The following is a 15,882-nucleotide window of genomic DNA, read 5'->3' as shown; positions in this document are numbered from 1 at the left end:
CTTTCTTTCTTACTTATTTGTTTGTTTGTTTGTTTATCTATTTATGTATGTATCTATGTATGTATCTATGTATGTATCTATCCACCATCTATCTATGTAACTCTCTATCTCTCTATTTATTTATTTATTCATTCATTCATTTATTTATTTGTTTGTTTATTTATTTATTTATTTATTTATTTATTTATTTATTTCCTTTGACGCCAAGGTGTTGGGCACTGGAGTTCTTGGGAAGCGATTGGGTGGAGGGAAAGTCCAAAGTGCCAAGTGGAGTGTTTGCTCTGGGAAGCCAGGTCTTTTTGAGGATGGCAGTCTAGGCGCTCCCAGGTGGGCGGAAAGCGCCGCCTGTGTGTCTGGGGAGCAGGCAGGGAAGCCTGCCCAGGTTCCCCGGAGAGGGCGGCCAGGAGCTTGAGCAGGAGCAGAGACCCCAGGAGCAGGCTCTGCAAAGTCTGGGCTCTCCAACCGGGCGGGCTGGCAGCAGCGGGTGGGCGGGCTGGCGGGCTGGCGGGCTGGCGGGCTGGCGGGCGCCCTTTCCGGCCAAAGGAGAGAGCAGGTCTGGTTCAGAGTGATTGCCAGCAATTCCAGGGCAGAGAGCATCCTCGGGTCACCTCCGAGAGAGCTTCTTCTTGTAATCCCTGAGGACCTTGGCCATGAGCGGGGCAGGTCTCTTCTTAGGCTGGCTCTTGTTGCAGGGAGCCCTCCGTGGCGGGCGCTGGGCAGAGGCCTCCTGGCGGCTGCTCATTTCGGAGGAGGCGGCCCCTCGGGCTGCAGACTCTGCCTGCTGGCCTGGGCAGAGTCTTGAACCTTGAGCCTGGAAGGCTATCATCTTGGTTTGGCGGCCTCCAGGCTCCTTGGCTTGCGCGCCTTGGAGGCGGGCTCTCAGAGCTTGCAGCCTCAGCTCAGGAGACTCCTGCAGCTGGAGGATTGTGGCGCTGGCAGTCTTGGTGTGCATTGCCTTGCCCCTGTGTGTCTGTGTCTGGTGACGGGACTCCTCCCCTGGCTGCCAGGGCTCACTTTCTTCCGCTGCGTCTTGGCAGCCAGTTTTCCAGGGGCAGTCAAGGGGTTCAGCAAGGCGCCCTCGCTGCGAGTTCTGCAGGAGCCTGGCAGGTGCACGACCCGAATAGACTGGCGTCTTGAAGTGGGTCCTGCGCACCCAAGCCAAGACCAAGTCTTGGTCAGTGTGCAAGGAAGAGTGCTCCGGGCCACCCAGCGGGAAGCCATCTTGGAGACTGGAAGCCTCTTGTGCAAGGGGATGCCCAGCGAGGACGCCAGTGTCGTTGGGATCTTGGCAACTCGGAGACTTGCCAAGGGGCACCTTGGCTCCAGGGCTGAGGGCCTCCTCAGCTTTCAGGGTGCTTTTTCCTCTCCCCTTGCACCCAGTCAGCTGCAGCTGCAGAGCAGAGGAAGGAGGAGAGCTGTGAGAGTTGAGGCAGGCCTCCAAAGGATCAGCTGGGGCCCCTTCCTCCATCCAGTGGCCTGGAGTCTTTCCCCCAGCACCTGACTCGCTGGAGATGGCCTTGGCCACTTGGAAGCGCCAGGGCTCCTCTCTACTTCCTCGGGGCTTTGCCACAGGCACCCGCTTCTGTGCAGCTAGCTGTGGCTCCCCTAAGGACACTCTTGGCCTCTTGCTTCCTCTTGGCTCCAGCCTTGGGCTTCTAGTCACCCTTCGCTGGAGGCTTGTGTGTGGGCTTAGGCTCGCTCCAAGTACCGGGCTCGGGCTCGGGCTCGGGCTCGGGCTGGGGCTCAGGCTCCGGACAGGACTTGAGTGTTTGCTGCTGCTGCTCCTGCTGCTGCTGCTGCTGCTCCTGCTGCTGCTGCTGCTCACTTGGCAAACCTCTGTCCCATCTTGTCTGTGTTTCCTTGGCGCGGACTCACGGGGCTTGTCTTCTGGACAGTTTCTGGGCCGCAACGTCATCAGGCTCAAGGCGAAGGCAAAGTCCCCCCGGTCCGGCTCAGGATGGGGCTCCAACTGGGACCTCTCTGACCAAATGGCCGCTAAGTCCTTGGCGAAGGGGACCAGGAGCTGCTCTTTCCTCAAGAGCTCCATGGTCTGCTCGAAGTTCATCTGTGCCAGGGTGTCACGGAGCTTGGGCAGGGAAGAGAGTTTCTGGAGGGTTTGGTAGAGCTTGCTTGGCTCTGTCTCCGTGCACAGGTGCCGCTGCAGCTCCAGCAGGGCTTCTGCGCTGGAGGAGGCGGCCTCCATGTCCACTGATGAAGACCCGAGGGGGCACCCCGGAAGCCCCAAGGTTGACTGGACAAGCCCTCTGCCTGGGGACGCGACGACGGGCTCTCAGGAGCAGAGGACACTGGGCTGGCCTGCGAGTCAGCTGGCACTCTCTGCCTCACTGCTGCTCTGCCCGACCCTCCCTCCCCCCCTTGCTTTGAAGGCGGTGGGTGGGCCGAGCTCCCTCACCGCTGTCCAATCAAACACCTAGGCTGCATCGGCTGGGCACGCCCTTTCCGACTTACAGGTCTCTAAGCCACACCCACAGACCAAATCTCTTGCCTGATCTTCATCTCCTGGGGGGTGGGGGCCCGCGGGGAGGGGGAGAAAACAAGCACAGAGACCTGATGGGTTCCAGGCCACTGTCTCCCTTACAGGTGACCCCTGCCACTTGGGACCCTAAGTAGGAACTTCTGTCTGCTTTGGGCACAGTGCGCTCACAAGCGGTTCATGCCAGCCTAGGGTGCATCCCATAGAGGGCAACTAGTCACACTGCTTGTGCCACAAAAAGATGGAATCCATTCTGCCACACCCACCACCCTGTCTCTCTCTCTTACTCTCTCTTGGTCTCGCTCCCTCTTTCACTCACTTGCTCTTCCTTTCTAGGTTTCTCTCCCACTCCTTCTCTCTCTCTCTTTCACTCACAGACACACTAGCACATGCACGTGCACACACACACACACACACACACACACACACACACACACACACCAATATCTTTTTCCCCTCCTCGCCCCAATATATATATATATTTTTTTTTTTTGGTTTTTGCACATAGGGTTTCTCAGCCCTGGCTGTCCTGGAACTTGCTTTGTAGACCAGGCTGGTCTGGAACTTACAGAGATCCACCTGCCTCTGCCTCCCTGAGGGCTGAGATTAAATGGGTGTGTCACCACAACCCACCCTTATCCACTTTTTTTACACACCCACACAGCCAAACAGACACATAGTTTCACCTACATACTTTCTTTTTAGGATCTTGATGTTCAATTTCATTGCCTTTTCTTTGGACTCAGTTTTAGCTTCTCTTGTTTCAATTTTACCTTTTGGTGCTTGTGGACTACATGCCGAACTCTCCTGCTATATTTATGTATCAGCTCTTTATGTATCTTTGAATCTAGAAGTCTGGTATCCATTTCTCTATATGTTGATCTGTAGGGATGTGTGCACAATGATCTTTTTAACGGATTAGTTAGGTGATGGAAGGAAAGGTGCAGTCCCGACTGGGGATGAGGAGGGGCTGGAATCAGCTTCAATCCTTAGCTGTTTGTAAATTGACTGCACGAGTGAATCAAGAAGTTGAGTGTGTCCCTCTGCAACCACCGCGTTCCAATGGAAGAGGAACGCAAAGGAAGGTCTGGGTTCTTGGTGCTCTTCTTTCTTTCTTACTTATTTGTTTGTTTGTTTGTTTATCTATTTATGTATGTATCTATGTATGTATCTATGTATGTATCTATGTATGTATCTATCCACCATCTATCTATGTAACTCTCTATCTCTCTATTTATTTATTTATTCATTCATTCATTTATTTATTTGTTTATTTATTTATTTATTTATTTATTTATTTATTTATTTCCTTTGACGCCAAGGTGTTGGGCACTGGAGTTCTTGGGAAGCGATTGGGTGGAGGGAAAGTCCAAAGTGCCAAGTGGAGTGTTTGCTCTGGGAAGCCAGGTCTTTTTGCGGATGGCAGTCTAGGCGCTCCCAGGTGGGCGGAAAGCGCCGCCTGTGTGTCTGGGGAGCAGGCAGGGAAGCCTGCCCAGGTTCCCCGGAGAGGGCGGCCAGGAGCTTGAGCAGGAGCAGAGACCCCAGGAGCAGGCTCTGCAAAGTCTGGGCTCTCCAACCGGGCGGGCTGGCAGCAGCGGGTGGGCGGGCTGGCGGGCTGGCGGGCTGGCGGGCTGGCGGGCTGGCGGGCGCCCTTTCCGGCCAAAGGAGAGAGCAGGTCTGGTTCAGAGTGATTGCCAGCAATTCCAGGGCAGAGAGCATCCTCGGGTCACCTCCGAGAGAGCTTCTTCTTGTAATCCCTGAGGACCTTGGCCATGAGCGGGGCAGGTCTCTTCTTAGGCTGGCTCTTGTTGCAGGGAGCCCTCCGTGGCGGGCGCTGGGCAGAGGCCTCCTGGCGGCTGCTCATTTCGGAGGAGGCGGCCCCTCGGGCTGCAGACTCTGCCTGCTGGCCTGGGCAGAGTCTTGAACCTTGAGCCTGGAAGGCTATCATCTTGGTTTGGCGGCCTCCGGGCTTCTTGGCTTGCGCGCCTTGGAGGCGGGCTCTCAGAGCTTGCAGCCTCAGCTCAGGAGACTCCTGCAGCTGGAGGATTGTGGCGCTGGCAGTCTTGGTGTGCATTGCCTTGCCCCTGTGTGTCTGTGTCTGGTGACGGGACTCCTCCCCTGGCTGCCAGGGCTCACTTTCTTCCGCTGCGTCTTGGCAGCCAGTTTTCCAGGGGCAGTCAAGGGGTTCAGCAAGGCGCCCTCGCTGCGAGTTCTGCAGGAGCCTGGCAGGTGCACGACCCGAATAGACTGGCGTCTTGAAGTGGGTCCTGCGCACCCAAGCCAAGACCAAGTCTTGGTCAGTGTGCAAGGAAGAGTGCTCCGGGCCACCCAGCGGGAAGCCATCTTGGAGACTGGAAGCCTCTTGTGCAAGGGGATGCCCAGCGAGGACGCCAGTGTCGTTGGGATCTTGGCAACTCGGAGACTTGCCAAGGGGCACCTTGGCTCCAGGGCTGAGGGCCTCCTCAGCTTTCAGGGTGCTTTTTCCCCTCCCCTTGCACCCAGTCAGCTGCAGCTGCAGAGCAGAGGAAGGAGGAGAGCTGTGAGAGTTGAGGCAGGCCTCCAAAGGATCAGCTGGGGCCCCTTCCTCCATCCAGTGGCCTGGAGTCTTTCCCCCAGCACCTGACTCGCTGGAGATGGCCTTGGCCACTTGGAAGCGCCAGGGCTCCTCTCTACTTCCTCGGGGCTTTGCCACAGGCACCCGCTTCTGTGCAGCTAGCTGTGGCTCCCCTAAGGACACTCTTGGCCTCTTGCTTCCTCTTGGCTCCAGCCTTGGGCTTCTAGTCACCCTTCGCTGGAGGCTTGTGTGTGGGCTTAGGCTCGCTCCAAGTACCGGGCTCGGGCTCGGGCTCGGGCTCGGGCTCGGGCTCAGGCTCCGGACAGGACTTGAGTGTTTGCTGCTGCTGCTCCTGCTGCTGCTGCTGCTGCTCCTGCTGCTGCTGCTGCTCACTTGGCAAACCTCTGTCCCATCTTGTCTGTGTTTCCTTGGCGCGGACTCACGGGGCTTGTCTTCTGGACAGTTTCTGGGCCGCAACGTCATCAGGCTCAAGGCGAAGGCAAAGTCCCCCCGGTCCGGCTCAGGATGGGGCTCCAACTGGGACCTCTCTGACCAAATGGCCGCTAAGTCCTTGGCGAAGGGGACCAGGAGCTGCTCTTTCCTCAAGAGCTCCATGGTCTGCTCGAAGTTCATCTGTGCCAGGGTGTCACGGAGCTTGGGCAGGGAAGAGAGTTTCTGGAGGGTTTGGTAGAGCTTGCTTGGCTCTGTCTCCGTGCACAGGTGCCGCTGCAGCTCCAGCAGGGCTTCTGCGCTGGAGGAGGCGGCCTCCATGTCCACTGATGAAGACCCGAGGGGGCACCCCGGAAGCCCCAAGGTTGACTGGACAAGCCCTCTGCCTGGGGACGCGACGACGGGCTCTCAGGAGCAGAGGACACTGGGCTGGCCTGCGAGTCAGCTGGCACTCTCTGCCTCACTGCTGCTCTGCCCGACCCTCCCTCCCCCCCTTGCTTTGAAGGCGGTGGGTGGGCCGAGCTCCCTCACCGCTGCCCAATCAAACACCTAGGCTGCATTGGCTGGGCACGCCCTTTCCGACTTACAGGTCTCTAAGCCACACCCACAGACCAAATCTCTTGCCTGATCTTCAAATCCTGGGGGGTGGGGGCCCGCGGGGAGGGGGAGAAAACAAGCACAGAGACCTGATGGGTTCCAGGCCACTGTCTCCCTTACAGGTGACCCCTGCCACTTGGGACCCTAAGTAGGAACTTCTGTCTGCTTTGGGCACAGTGCGCTCACAAGCGGTTCATGCCAGCCTAGGGTGCATCCCATAGATGGCAACTAGTCACACTGCTTGTGCCACAAAAAGATGGAATCCATTCTGCCACACCCACCACCCTGTCTCTCTCTCTTACTCTCTCTTGGTCTCGCTCCCTCTTTCACTCACTTGCTCTTCCTTTCTAGGTTTCTCTCCCACTCCTTCTCTCTCTCTCTTTCACTCACAGACACACTAGCACATGCACGTGCACACACACACACACACACACACACACACACACACACCAATATCTTTTTCCCCTCCTCGCCCCAATATTTTTTTTTTTTTTTTTGGTTTTTGCACATAGGGTTTCTCAGCCCTGGCTGTCCTGGAACTTGCTTTGTAGACCAGGCTGGTCTGGAACTTACAGAGATCCACCTGCCTCTGCCTCCCTGAGGGCTGAGATTAAATGGGTGTGTCACCACAACCCACCCTTATCCACTTTTTTTACACACCCACACAGCCAAACAGACACATAGTTTCACCTACATACTTTCTTTTTAGGATCTTGATGTTCAATTTCATTGCCTTTTCTTTGGACTCAGTTTTAGCTTCTCTTGTTTCAATTTTACCTTTTGGTGCTTGTGGACTACATGCCGAACTCTCCTGCTATATTTATGTATCAGCTCTTTATGTATCTTTGAATCTAGAAGTCTGGTATCCATTTCTCTATATGTTGATCTGTAGGGATGTGTGCACAATGATCTTTTTAACGGATTAGTTAGGGATGGAAGGAAAGGTGCAGTCCCGACTGGGGATGAGGAGGGGCTGGAATCAGCTTCAATCCTTAGCTGTTTGTAAATTGACTGCACGAGTGAATCAAGAAGTTGAGTGTGTCCCTCTGCAACCACCGCGTTCCAATGGAAGAGGAACGCAAAGGAAGGTCTGGGTTCTTGGTGCTCTTCTTTCTTTCTTACTTATTTGTTTGTTTGTTTGTTTATCTATTTATGTATGTATCTATGTATGTATCTATGTATGTATCTATGTATGTATCTATCCACCATCTATCTATGTAACTCTCTATCTCTCTATTTATTTATTTATTCATTCATTCATTTATTTATTTGTTTATTTATTTATTTATTTATTTATTTATTTATTTATTTATTTCCTTTGACGCCAAGGTGTTGGGCACTGGAGTTCTTGGGAAGCGATTGGGTGGAGGGAAAGTCCAAAGTGCCAAGTGGAGTGTTTGCTCTGGGAAGCCAGGTCTTTTTGAGGATGGCAGTCTAGGCGCTCCCAGGTGGGCGGAAAGCGCCGCCTGTGTGTCTGGGGAGCAGGCAGGGAAGCCTGCCCAGGTTCCCCGGAGAGGGCGGCCAGGAGCTTGAGCAGGAGCAGAGACCCCAGGAGCAGGCTCTGCAAAGTCTGGGCTCTCCAACCGGGCGGGCTGGCAGCAGCGGGTGGGCGGGCTGGCGGGCTGGCGGGCTGGCGGGCTGGCGGGCGCCCTTTCCGGCCAAAGGAGAGAGCAGGTCTGGTTCAGAGTGATTGCCAGCAATTCCAGGGCAGAGAGCATCCTCGGGTCACCTCCGAGAGAGCTTCTTCTTGTAATCCCTGAGGACCTTGGCCATGAGCGGGGCAGGTCTCTTCTTAGGCTGGCTCTTGTTGCAGGGAGCCCTCCGTGGCGGGCGCTGGGCAGAGGCCTCCTGGCGGCTGCTCATTTCGGAGGAGGCGGCCCCTCGGGCTGCAGACTCTGCCTGCTGGCCTGGGCAGAGTCTTGAACCTTGAGCCTGGAAGGCTATCATCTTGGTTTGGCGGCCTCCGGGCTTCTTGGCTTGCGCGCCTTGGAGGCGGGCTCTCAGAGCTTGCAGCCTCAGCTCAGGAGACTCCTGCAGCTGGAGGATTGTGGCGCTGGCAGTCTTGGTGTGCATTGCCTTGCCCCTGTGTGTCTGTGTCTGGTGACGGGACTCCTCCCCTGGCTGCCAGGGCTCACTTTCTTCCGCTGCGTCTTGGCAGCCAGTTTTCCAGGGGCAGTCAAGGGGTTCAGCAAGGCGCCCTCGCTGCGAGTTCTGCAGGAGCCTGGCAGGTGCACGACCCGAATAGACTGGCGTCTTGAAGTGGGTCCTGCGCACCCAAGCCAAGACCAAGTCTTGGTCAGTGTGCAAGGAAGAGTGCTCCGGGCCACCCAGCGGGAAGCCATCTTGGAGACTGGAAGCCTCTTGTGCAAGGGGATGCCCAGCGAGGACGCCAGTGTCGTTGGGATCTTGGCAACTCGGAGACTTGCCAAGGGGCACCTTGGCTCCAGGGCTGAGGGCCTCCTCAGCTTTCAGGGTGCTTTTTCCCCTCCCCTTGCACCCAGTCAGCTGCAGCTGCAGAGCAGAGGAAGGAGGAGAGCTGTGAGAGTTGAGGCAGGCCTCCAAAGGATCAGCTGGGGCCCCTTCCTCCATCCAGTGGCCTGGAGTCTTTCCCCCAGCACCTGACTCGCTGGAGATGGCCTTGGCCACTTGGAAGCGCCAGGGCTCCTCTCTACTTCCTCGGGGCTTTGCCACAGGCACCCGCTTCTGTGCAGCTAGCTGTGGCTCCCCTAAGGACACTCTTGGCCTCTTGCTTCCTCTTGGCTCCAGCCTTGGGCTTCTAGTCACCCTTCGCTGGAGGCTTGTGTGTGGGCTTAGGCTCGCTCCAAGTACCGGGCTCGGGCTCGGGCTCGGGCTCGGGCTCGGGCTCAGGCTCCGGACAGGACTTGAGTGTTTGCTGCTGCTGCTCCTGCTGCTGCTGCTGCTGCTCCTGCTGCTGCTGCTGCTCACTTGGCAAACCTCTGTCCCATCTTGTCTGTGTTTCCTTGGCGCGGACTCACGGGGCTTGTCTTCTGGACAGTTTCTGGGCCGCAACGTCATCAGGCTCAAGGCGAAGGCAAAGTCCCCCCGGTCCGGCTCAGGATGGGGCTCCAACTGGGACCTCTCTGACCAAATGGCCGCTAAGTCCTTGGCGAAGGGGACCAGGAGCTGCTCTTTCCTCAAGAGCTCCATGGTCTGCTCGAAGTTCATCTGTGCCAGGGTGTCACGGAGCTTGGGCAGGGAAGAGAGTTTCTGGAGGGTTTGGTAGAGCTTGCTTGGCTCTGTCTCCGTGCACAGGTGCCGCTGCAGCTCCAGCAGGGCTTCTGCGCTGGAGGAGGCGGCCTCCATGTCCACTGATGAAGACCCGAGGGGGCACCCCGGAAGCCCCAAGGTTGACTGGACAAGCCCTCTGCCTGGGGACGCGACGACGGGCTCTCAGGAGCAGAGGACACTGGGCTGGCCTGCGAGTCAGCTGGCACTCTCTGCCTCACTGCTGCTCTGCCCGACCCTCCCTCCCCCCCTTGCTTTGAAGGCGGTGGGTGGGCCGAGCTCCCTCACCGCTGTCCAATCAAACACCTAGGCTGCATCGGCTGGGCACGCCCTTTCCGACTTACAGGTCTCTAAGCCACACCCACAGACCAAATCTCTTGCCTGATCTTCATCTCCTGGGGGGGTGGGGGCCCGCGGGGAGGGGGAGAAAACAAGCACAGAGACCTGATGGGTTCCAGGCCACTGTCTCCCTTACAGGTGACCCCTGCCACTTGGGACCCTAAGTAGGAACTTCTGTCTGCTTTGGGCACAGTGCGCTCACAAGCGGTTCATGCCAGCCTAGGGTGCATCCCATAGAGGGCAACTAGTCACACTGCTTGTGCCACAAAAAGATGGAATCCATTCTGCCACACCCACCACCCTGTCTCTCTCTCTTACTCTCTCTTGGTCTCGCTCCCTCTTTCACTCACTTGCTCTTCCTTTCTAGGTTTCTCTCCCACTCCTTCTCTCTCTCTCTTTCACTCACAGACACACTAGCACATGCACGTGCACACACACACACACACACACACACACACACACACACACCAATATCTTTTTCCCCTCCTCGCCCCAATATTTTTTTTTTTTTTTTGGTTTTTGCACATAGGGTTTCTCAGCCCTGGCTGTCCTGGAACTTGCTTTGTAGACCAGGCTGGTCTGGAACTTACAGAGATCCACCTGCCTCTGCCTCCCTGAGGGCTGAGATTAAATGGGTGTGTCACCACAACCCACCCTTATCCACTTTTTTTACACACCCACACAGCCAAACAGACACATAGTTTCACCTACATACTTTCTTTTTAGGATCTTGATGTTCAATTTCATTGCCTTTTCTTTGGACTCAGTTTTAGCTTCTCTTGTTTCAATTTTACCTTTTGGTGCTTGTGGACTACATGCCGAACTCTCCTGCTATATTTATGTATCAGCTCTTTATGTATCTTTGAATCTAGAAGTCTGGTATCCATTTCTCTATATGTTGATCTGTAGGGATGTGTGCACAATGATCTTTTTAACGGATTAGTTAGGTGATGGAAGGAAAGGTGCAGTCCCGACTGGGGATGAGGAGGGGCTGGAATCAGCTTCAATCCTTAGCTGTTTGTAAATTGACTGCACGAGTGAATCAAGAAGTTGAGTGTGTCCCTCTGCAACCACCGCGTTCCAATGGAAGAGGAACGCAAAGGAAGGTCTGGGTTCTTGGTGCTCTTCTTTCTTTCTTACTTATTTGTTTGTTTGTTTGTTTATCTATTTATGTATGTATCTATGTATGTATCTATGTATGTATCTATGTATGTATCTATCCACCATCTATCTATGTAACTCTCTATCTATCTATTTATTTATTTATTCATTCATTCATTTATTTATTTATTTATTTATTTATTTATTTATTTATTTATTTATTTATTTATTTCCTTTGACGCCAAGGTGTTGGGCACTGGAGTTCTTGGGAAGCGATTGGGTGGAGGGAAAGTCCAAAGTGCCAAGTGGAGTGTTTGCTCTGGGAAGCCAGGTCTTTTTGCGGATGGCAGTCTAGGCGCTCCCAGGTGGGCGGAAAGCGCCGCCTGTGTGTCTGGGGAGCAGGCAGGGAAGCCTGCCCAGGTTCCCCGGAGAGGGCGGCCAGGAGCTTGAGCAGGAGCAGAGACCCCAGGAGCAGGCTCTGCAAAGTCTGGGCTCTCCAACCGGGCGGGCTGGCAGCAGCGGGTGGGCGGGCTGGCGGGCTGGCGGGCTGGCGGGCTGGCGGGCGCCCTTTCCGGCCAAAGGAGAGAGCAGGTCTGGTTCAGAGTGATTGCCAGCAATTCCAGGGCAGAGAGCATCCTCGGGTCACCTCCGAGAGAGCTTCTTCTTGTAATCCCTGAGGACCTTGGCCATGAGCGGGGCAGGTCTCTTCTTAGGCTGGCTCTTGTTGCAGGGAGCCCTCCGTGGCGGGCGCTGGGCAGAGGCCTCCTGGCGGCTGCTCATTTCGGAGGAGGCGGCCCCTCGGGCTGCAGACTCTGCCTGCTGGCCTGGGCAGAGTCTTGAACCTTGAGCCTGGAAGGCTATCATCTTGGTTTGGCGGCCTCCGGGCTTCTTGGCTTGCGCGCCTTGGAGGCGGGCTCTCAGAGCTTGCAGCCTCAGCTCAGGAGACTCCTGCAGCTGGAGGACTGTGGCGCTGGCAGTCTTGGTGTGCATTGCCTTGCCCCTGTGTGTCTGTGTCTGGTGACGGGACTCCTCCCCTTGCTGCCAGGGCTCACTTTCTTCCGCTGCGTCTTGGCAGCCAGTTTTCCAGGGGCAGTCAAGGGGTTCAGCAAGGCGCCCTCGCTGCGAGTTCTGCAGGAGCCTGGCAGGTGCACGACCCGAATAGACTGGCGTCTTGAAGTGGGTCCTGCGCACCCAAGCCAAGACCAAGTCTTGGTCAGTGTGCAAGGAAGAGTGCTCCGGGCCACCCAGCGGGAAGCCATCTTGGAGACTGGAAGCCTCTTGTGCAAGGGGATGCCCAGCGAGGACGCCAGTGTCGTTGGGATCTTGGCAACTCGGAGACTTGCCAAGGGGCACCTTGGCTCCAGGGCTAAGGGCCTCCTCAGCTTTCAGGGTGCTTTTTCCCCTCCCCTTGCACCCAGTCAGCTGCAGCTGCAGAGCAGAGGAAGGAGGAGAGCTGTGAGAGTTGAGGCAGGCCTCCAAAGGATCAGCTGGGGCCCCTTCCTCCATCCAGTGGCCTGGAGTCTTTCCCCCAGCACCTGACTCGCTGGAGATGGCCTTGGCCACTTGGAAGCGCCAGGGCTCCTCTCTACTTCCTCGGGGCTTTGCCACAGGCACCCGCTTCTGTGCAGCTAGCTGTGGCTCCCCTAAGGACACTCTTGGCCTCTTGCTTCCTCTTGGCTCCAGCCTTGGGCTTCTAGTCACCCTTCGCTGGAGGCTTGTGTGTGGGCTTAGGCTCGCTCCAAGTACCGGGCTCGGGCTCGGGCTCGGGCTCGGGCTCGGGCTCAGGCTCCGGACAGGACTTGAGTGTTTGCTGCTGCTGCTCCTGCTGCTGCTGCTGCTGCTCCTGCTGCTGCTGCTGCTCACTTGGCAAACCTCTGTCCCATCTTGTCTGTGTTTCCTTGGCGCGGACTCACGGGGCTTGTCTTCTGGACAGTTTCTGGGCCGCAACGTCATCAGGCTCAAGGCGAAGGCAAAGTCCCCCCGGTCCGGCTCAGGATGGGGCTCCAACTGGGACCTCTCTGACCAAATGGCCGCTAAGTCCTTGGCGAAGGGGACCAGGAGCTGCTCTTTCCTCAAGAGCTCCATGGTCTGCTCGAAGTTCATCTGTGCCAGGGTGTCACGGAGCTTGGGCAGGGAAGAGAGTTTCTGGAGGGTTTGGTAGAGCTTGCTTGGCTCTGTCTCCGTGCACAGGTGCCGCTGCAGCTCCAGCAGGGCTTCTGCGCTGGAGGAGGCGGCCTCCATGTCCACTGATGAAGACCCGAGGGGGCACCCCGGAAGCCCCAAGGTTGACTGGACAAGCCCTCTGCCTGGGGACGCGACGACGGGCTCTCAGGAGCAGAGGACACTGGGCTGGCCTGCGAGTCAGCTGGCACTCTCTGCCTCACTGCTGCTCTGCCCGACCCTCCCTCCCCCCCTTGCTTTGAAGGCGGTGGGTGGGCCGAGCTCCCTCACCGCTGTCCAATCAAACACCTAGGCTGCATCGGCTGGGCACGCCCTTTCCGACTTACAGGTCTCTAAGCCACACCCACAGACCAAATCTCTTGCCTGATCTTCATCTCCTGGGGGGTGGGGGCCCGCGGGGAGGGGGAGAAAACAAGCACAGAGACCTGATGGGTTCCAGGCCACTGTCTCCCTTACAGGTGACCCCTGCCACTTGGGACCCTAAGTAGGAACTTCTGTCTGCTTTGGGCACAGTGCGCTCACAAGCGGTTCATGCCAGCCTAGGGTGCATCCCATAGAGGGCAACTAGTCACACTGCTTGTGCCACAAAAAGATGGAATCCATTCTGCCACACCCACCACCCTGTCTCTCTCTCTTACTCTCTCTTGGTCTCGCTCCCTCTTTCACTCACTTGCTCTTCCTTTCTAGGTTTCTCTCCCACTCCTTCTCTCTCTCTCTTTCACTCACAGACACACTAGCACATGCACGTGCACACACACACACACACACACACACACACACACACACACACCAATATCCTTTTCTCCTCCTTGCCCCAATATTTTTTTATTTATTTTTTTTTTTTGGTTTTTGCACATAGGGTTTCTCTGTGTAACAGCCCTGGCTGTCCTGGAACTTGCTTTGTAGACCAGGCTGGTCTGGAACTTACAGAGATCCACCTGCCTCTGCCTCCCTGAGGGCTGAGATTAAATGGGTGTGTCACCACAACCCACCCTTATCCACTTTTTTTACACACCCACACAGCCAAACAGACACAGAGTTTCACCTACATACTTTCTTTTTAGGATCTTGATGTTCAATTTCATTGCCTTTTCTTTGGACTCAGTTTTAGCTTCTCTTGTTTCAATTTTACCTTTTGGTGCTTGTGGACTACATGCCGAACTCTCCTGCTATATTTATGTATCAGCTCTTTATGTATCTTTGAATCTAGAAGTCTGGTATCCATTTCTCTATATGTTGATCTGTAGGGATGTGTGCACAATGATCTTTTTAAGGGATTAGTTAGGTGATGGAAGGAAAGGTGCAGTCCTGACTGGGGATGAGGAGGGGCTGGAATCAGCTTCAATCCTTAGCTGTTTGTAAATTGACTGCACGGGTGAATCAAGAAGTTGAGTGTGTCCCTCTGCAACCACTGAGTTCCAATGGAAGAGGAAGGCAAAGGAAGGTCTGGGTTCTTGGTGCTCTTCTTTCTTTCTTACTTATTTATTTGTTTGTTTGTTTGTTTGTTTATCTATTTATGTATGTATCTATGTATGTATCTATGTATGTATCTATGTATGTATCTATGTATGTACCTATCCACCATCTATCTATGTAACTCTCTATCTATCTATTTATTTATTTATTCATTCATTCATTCGTTTGTTTGTTTGTTTATTTATTTATTTATTTATTTATTTATTTTCTTTGACGCCAAGGTGTTGGGCACTGGAGTTCTTGGGAAGCGATTGGGTGGAGGGAAAGTCCAAAGTGCCAAGTGGAGTGTTTGCTCTGGGAAGCCAGGTCTTTTTGCGGATGGCAGTCTAGGCGCTCCCAGGTGGGCGGAAAGCGCGGCCTGTGTGTCTCCGGAGCAGGCAGGGAAGCCTGCCCAGGTTCCCCGGAGAGGGCGGCCAGGAGCTTGAGCAGGAGCAGAGACCCCAGGAGCAGGCTCTGCAAAGTCTGGGCTCTCCAACCGGGCGGGCTGGCAGCAGCGGGTGGGCGGGCTGGCGGGCTGGCGGGCTGGCGGGCTGGCGGGCGCCCTTTCCGGCCAAAGGAGAGAGCAGGTCTGGTTCAGAGTGATTGCCAGCAATTCCAGGGCAGAGAGCATCCTCGGGTCACCTCCGAGAGAGCTTCTTCTTGTAATCCCTGAGGACCTTGGCCATGAGCGGGGCAGGTCTCTTCTTAGGCTGGCTCTTGTTGCAGGGAGCCCTCCGTGGCGGGCGCTGGGCAGAGGCCTCCTGGCGGCTGCTCATTTCGGAGGAGGCGGCCCCTCGGGCTGCAGACTCTGCCTGCTGGCCTGGGCAGAGTCTTGAACCTTGAGCCTGGAAGGCTATCATCTTGGTTTGGCGGCCTCCGGGCTTCTTGGCTTGCGCGCCTTGGAGGCGGGCTCTCAGAGCTTGCAGCCTCAGCTCAGGAGACTCCTGCAGCTGCAGGATTGTGGCGCTGGCAGTCTTGGTGTGCATTGCCTTGCCCCTGTGTGTCTGTGTCTGGTGACGGGACTCCTCCCCTTGCTGCCAGGGCTCACTTTCTTCCGCTGTGTCTTGGCAGCCAGTTTTCCAGGGGCAGTCAAGGGGTTCAGCAAGGCGCCCTCGCTGCGAGTTCTGCAGGAGCCTGGCAGGTGCACGACCCGAATAGACTGGCGTCTTGAAGTGGGTCCTGCGCACCCAAGCCAAGACCAAGTCTTGGTCAGTGTGCAAGGAAGAGTGCTCCGGGCCACCCAGCGGGAAGCCATCTTGGAGACTGGAAGCCTCTTGTGCAAGGGGATGCCCAGCGAGGACGCCAGTGTCGTTGGGATCTTGGCAACTTGGAGCCTTGCCAAGGGGCACCTTGGCTCCAGGGCTAAGGGCCTCCTCAGCTTTCCGGATGCTTTTTCCCCTCCTCTTGCACCCAGTCAGCTGCTGCTGCAGAGCAGAGCAAGGAGGAGAGCTGTGAGAGTTGAGGC

General features: G+C 55.9%; 5 protein-coding genes across 5 annotated transcripts in view; all 5 read right to left on the bottom strand.

Moving 5' to 3' along the window:
* Window positions 1-604: 604 nt before the first annotated feature.
* On the bottom strand, window positions 605-2,203 carry LOC131894221 (elongin-A2-like). The gene is made up of 2 exons (XM_059244452.1): window positions 1,876-2,203; window positions 605-1,605 (listed from the first exon to the last, which is right to left on the bottom strand). The coding sequence occupies exons 1-2, from the start codon at window positions 2,201-2,203 to the stop codon at window positions 605-607; spliced, it is 1,329 nt and encodes a 442-aa protein (XP_059100435.1).
* A 2,017-nt stretch (window positions 2,204-4,220) lies between these two features.
* Window positions 4,221-5,819, bottom strand: LOC131894220 (elongin-A2-like). Its single transcript, XM_059244451.1, has 2 exons — window positions 5,492-5,819; window positions 4,221-5,221 (listed from the first exon to the last, which is right to left on the bottom strand). The coding sequence occupies exons 1-2, from the start codon at window positions 5,817-5,819 to the stop codon at window positions 4,221-4,223; spliced, it is 1,329 nt and encodes a 442-aa protein (XP_059100434.1).
* A 2,001-nt stretch (window positions 5,820-7,820) lies between these two features.
* Window positions 7,821-9,419, bottom strand: LOC131894219 (elongin-A2-like). The gene is made up of 2 exons (XM_059244450.1): window positions 9,092-9,419; window positions 7,821-8,821 (listed from the first exon to the last, which is right to left on the bottom strand). Exons 1-2 carry the CDS (start codon window positions 9,417-9,419, stop codon window positions 7,821-7,823), a joined length of 1,329 nt encoding a protein of 442 aa, XP_059100433.1.
* A 2,004-nt stretch (window positions 9,420-11,423) lies between these two features.
* On the bottom strand, window positions 11,424-13,022 carry LOC131894218 (elongin-A3 member D-like). The gene is made up of 2 exons (XM_059244449.1): window positions 12,695-13,022; window positions 11,424-12,424 (listed from the first exon to the last, which is right to left on the bottom strand). Exons 1-2 carry the CDS (start codon window positions 13,020-13,022, stop codon window positions 11,424-11,426), a joined length of 1,329 nt encoding a protein of 442 aa, XP_059100432.1.
* Window positions 13,023-15,055: 2,033 nt separating this feature from the next.
* LOC131894217 (putative elongin-A3 member C) overlaps window positions 15,056-15,882 on the bottom strand; it is a 1,307-nt gene continuing 480 nt past the window's right edge. Inside the window, exon 2 of the mRNA XM_059244448.1 lies at window positions 15,056-15,841. Within this exon, the coding sequence (XP_059100431.1) occupies window positions 15,056-15,841 (786 nt within the window). The remainder of the gene's footprint in view (window positions 15,842-15,882) is intronic.

This window comes from Peromyscus eremicus, chromosome 17, assembly GCF_949786415.1.
Source record: "Peromyscus eremicus chromosome 17, PerEre_H2_v1, whole genome shotgun sequence".
Taxonomy (NCBI): domain Eukaryota; kingdom Metazoa; phylum Chordata; class Mammalia; order Rodentia; family Cricetidae; genus Peromyscus; species Peromyscus eremicus.
This window is presented reverse-complemented; position numbering and strand designations above follow the sequence as displayed.

Excerpts from the sequence above, each read along its gene's own strand:
- LOC131894219 (XM_059244450.1), bottom strand. The coding sequence starts at position 9,419 with ATGGAGGCCGCCTCCTCCAGCGCAGAAGCCCTGCTGGAGCTGCAGCGG. Across the intron at positions 8,822-9,091 it reads CTGTCCAGAAGACAAGCCCC|GGGAGCCACAGCTAGCTGCA; the intron begins GTGAGTCCGCGC and ends GAGTGTCCTTAG.
- LOC131894220 (XM_059244451.1), bottom strand. The coding sequence starts at position 5,819 with ATGGAGGCCGCCTCCTCCAGCGCAGAAGCCCTGCTGGAGCTGCAGCGG. Across the intron at positions 5,222-5,491 it reads CTGTCCAGAAGACAAGCCCC|GGGAGCCACAGCTAGCTGCA; the intron begins GTGAGTCCGCGC and ends GAGTGTCCTTAG.
- LOC131894218 (XM_059244449.1), bottom strand. The coding sequence starts at position 13,022 with ATGGAGGCCGCCTCCTCCAGCGCAGAAGCCCTGCTGGAGCTGCAGCGG. Across the intron at positions 12,425-12,694 it reads CTGTCCAGAAGACAAGCCCC|GGGAGCCACAGCTAGCTGCA; the intron begins GTGAGTCCGCGC and ends GAGTGTCCTTAG.
- LOC131894221 (XM_059244452.1), bottom strand. The coding sequence starts at position 2,203 with ATGGAGGCCGCCTCCTCCAGCGCAGAAGCCCTGCTGGAGCTGCAGCGG. Across the intron at positions 1,606-1,875 it reads CTGTCCAGAAGACAAGCCCC|GGGAGCCACAGCTAGCTGCA; the intron begins GTGAGTCCGCGC and ends GAGTGTCCTTAG.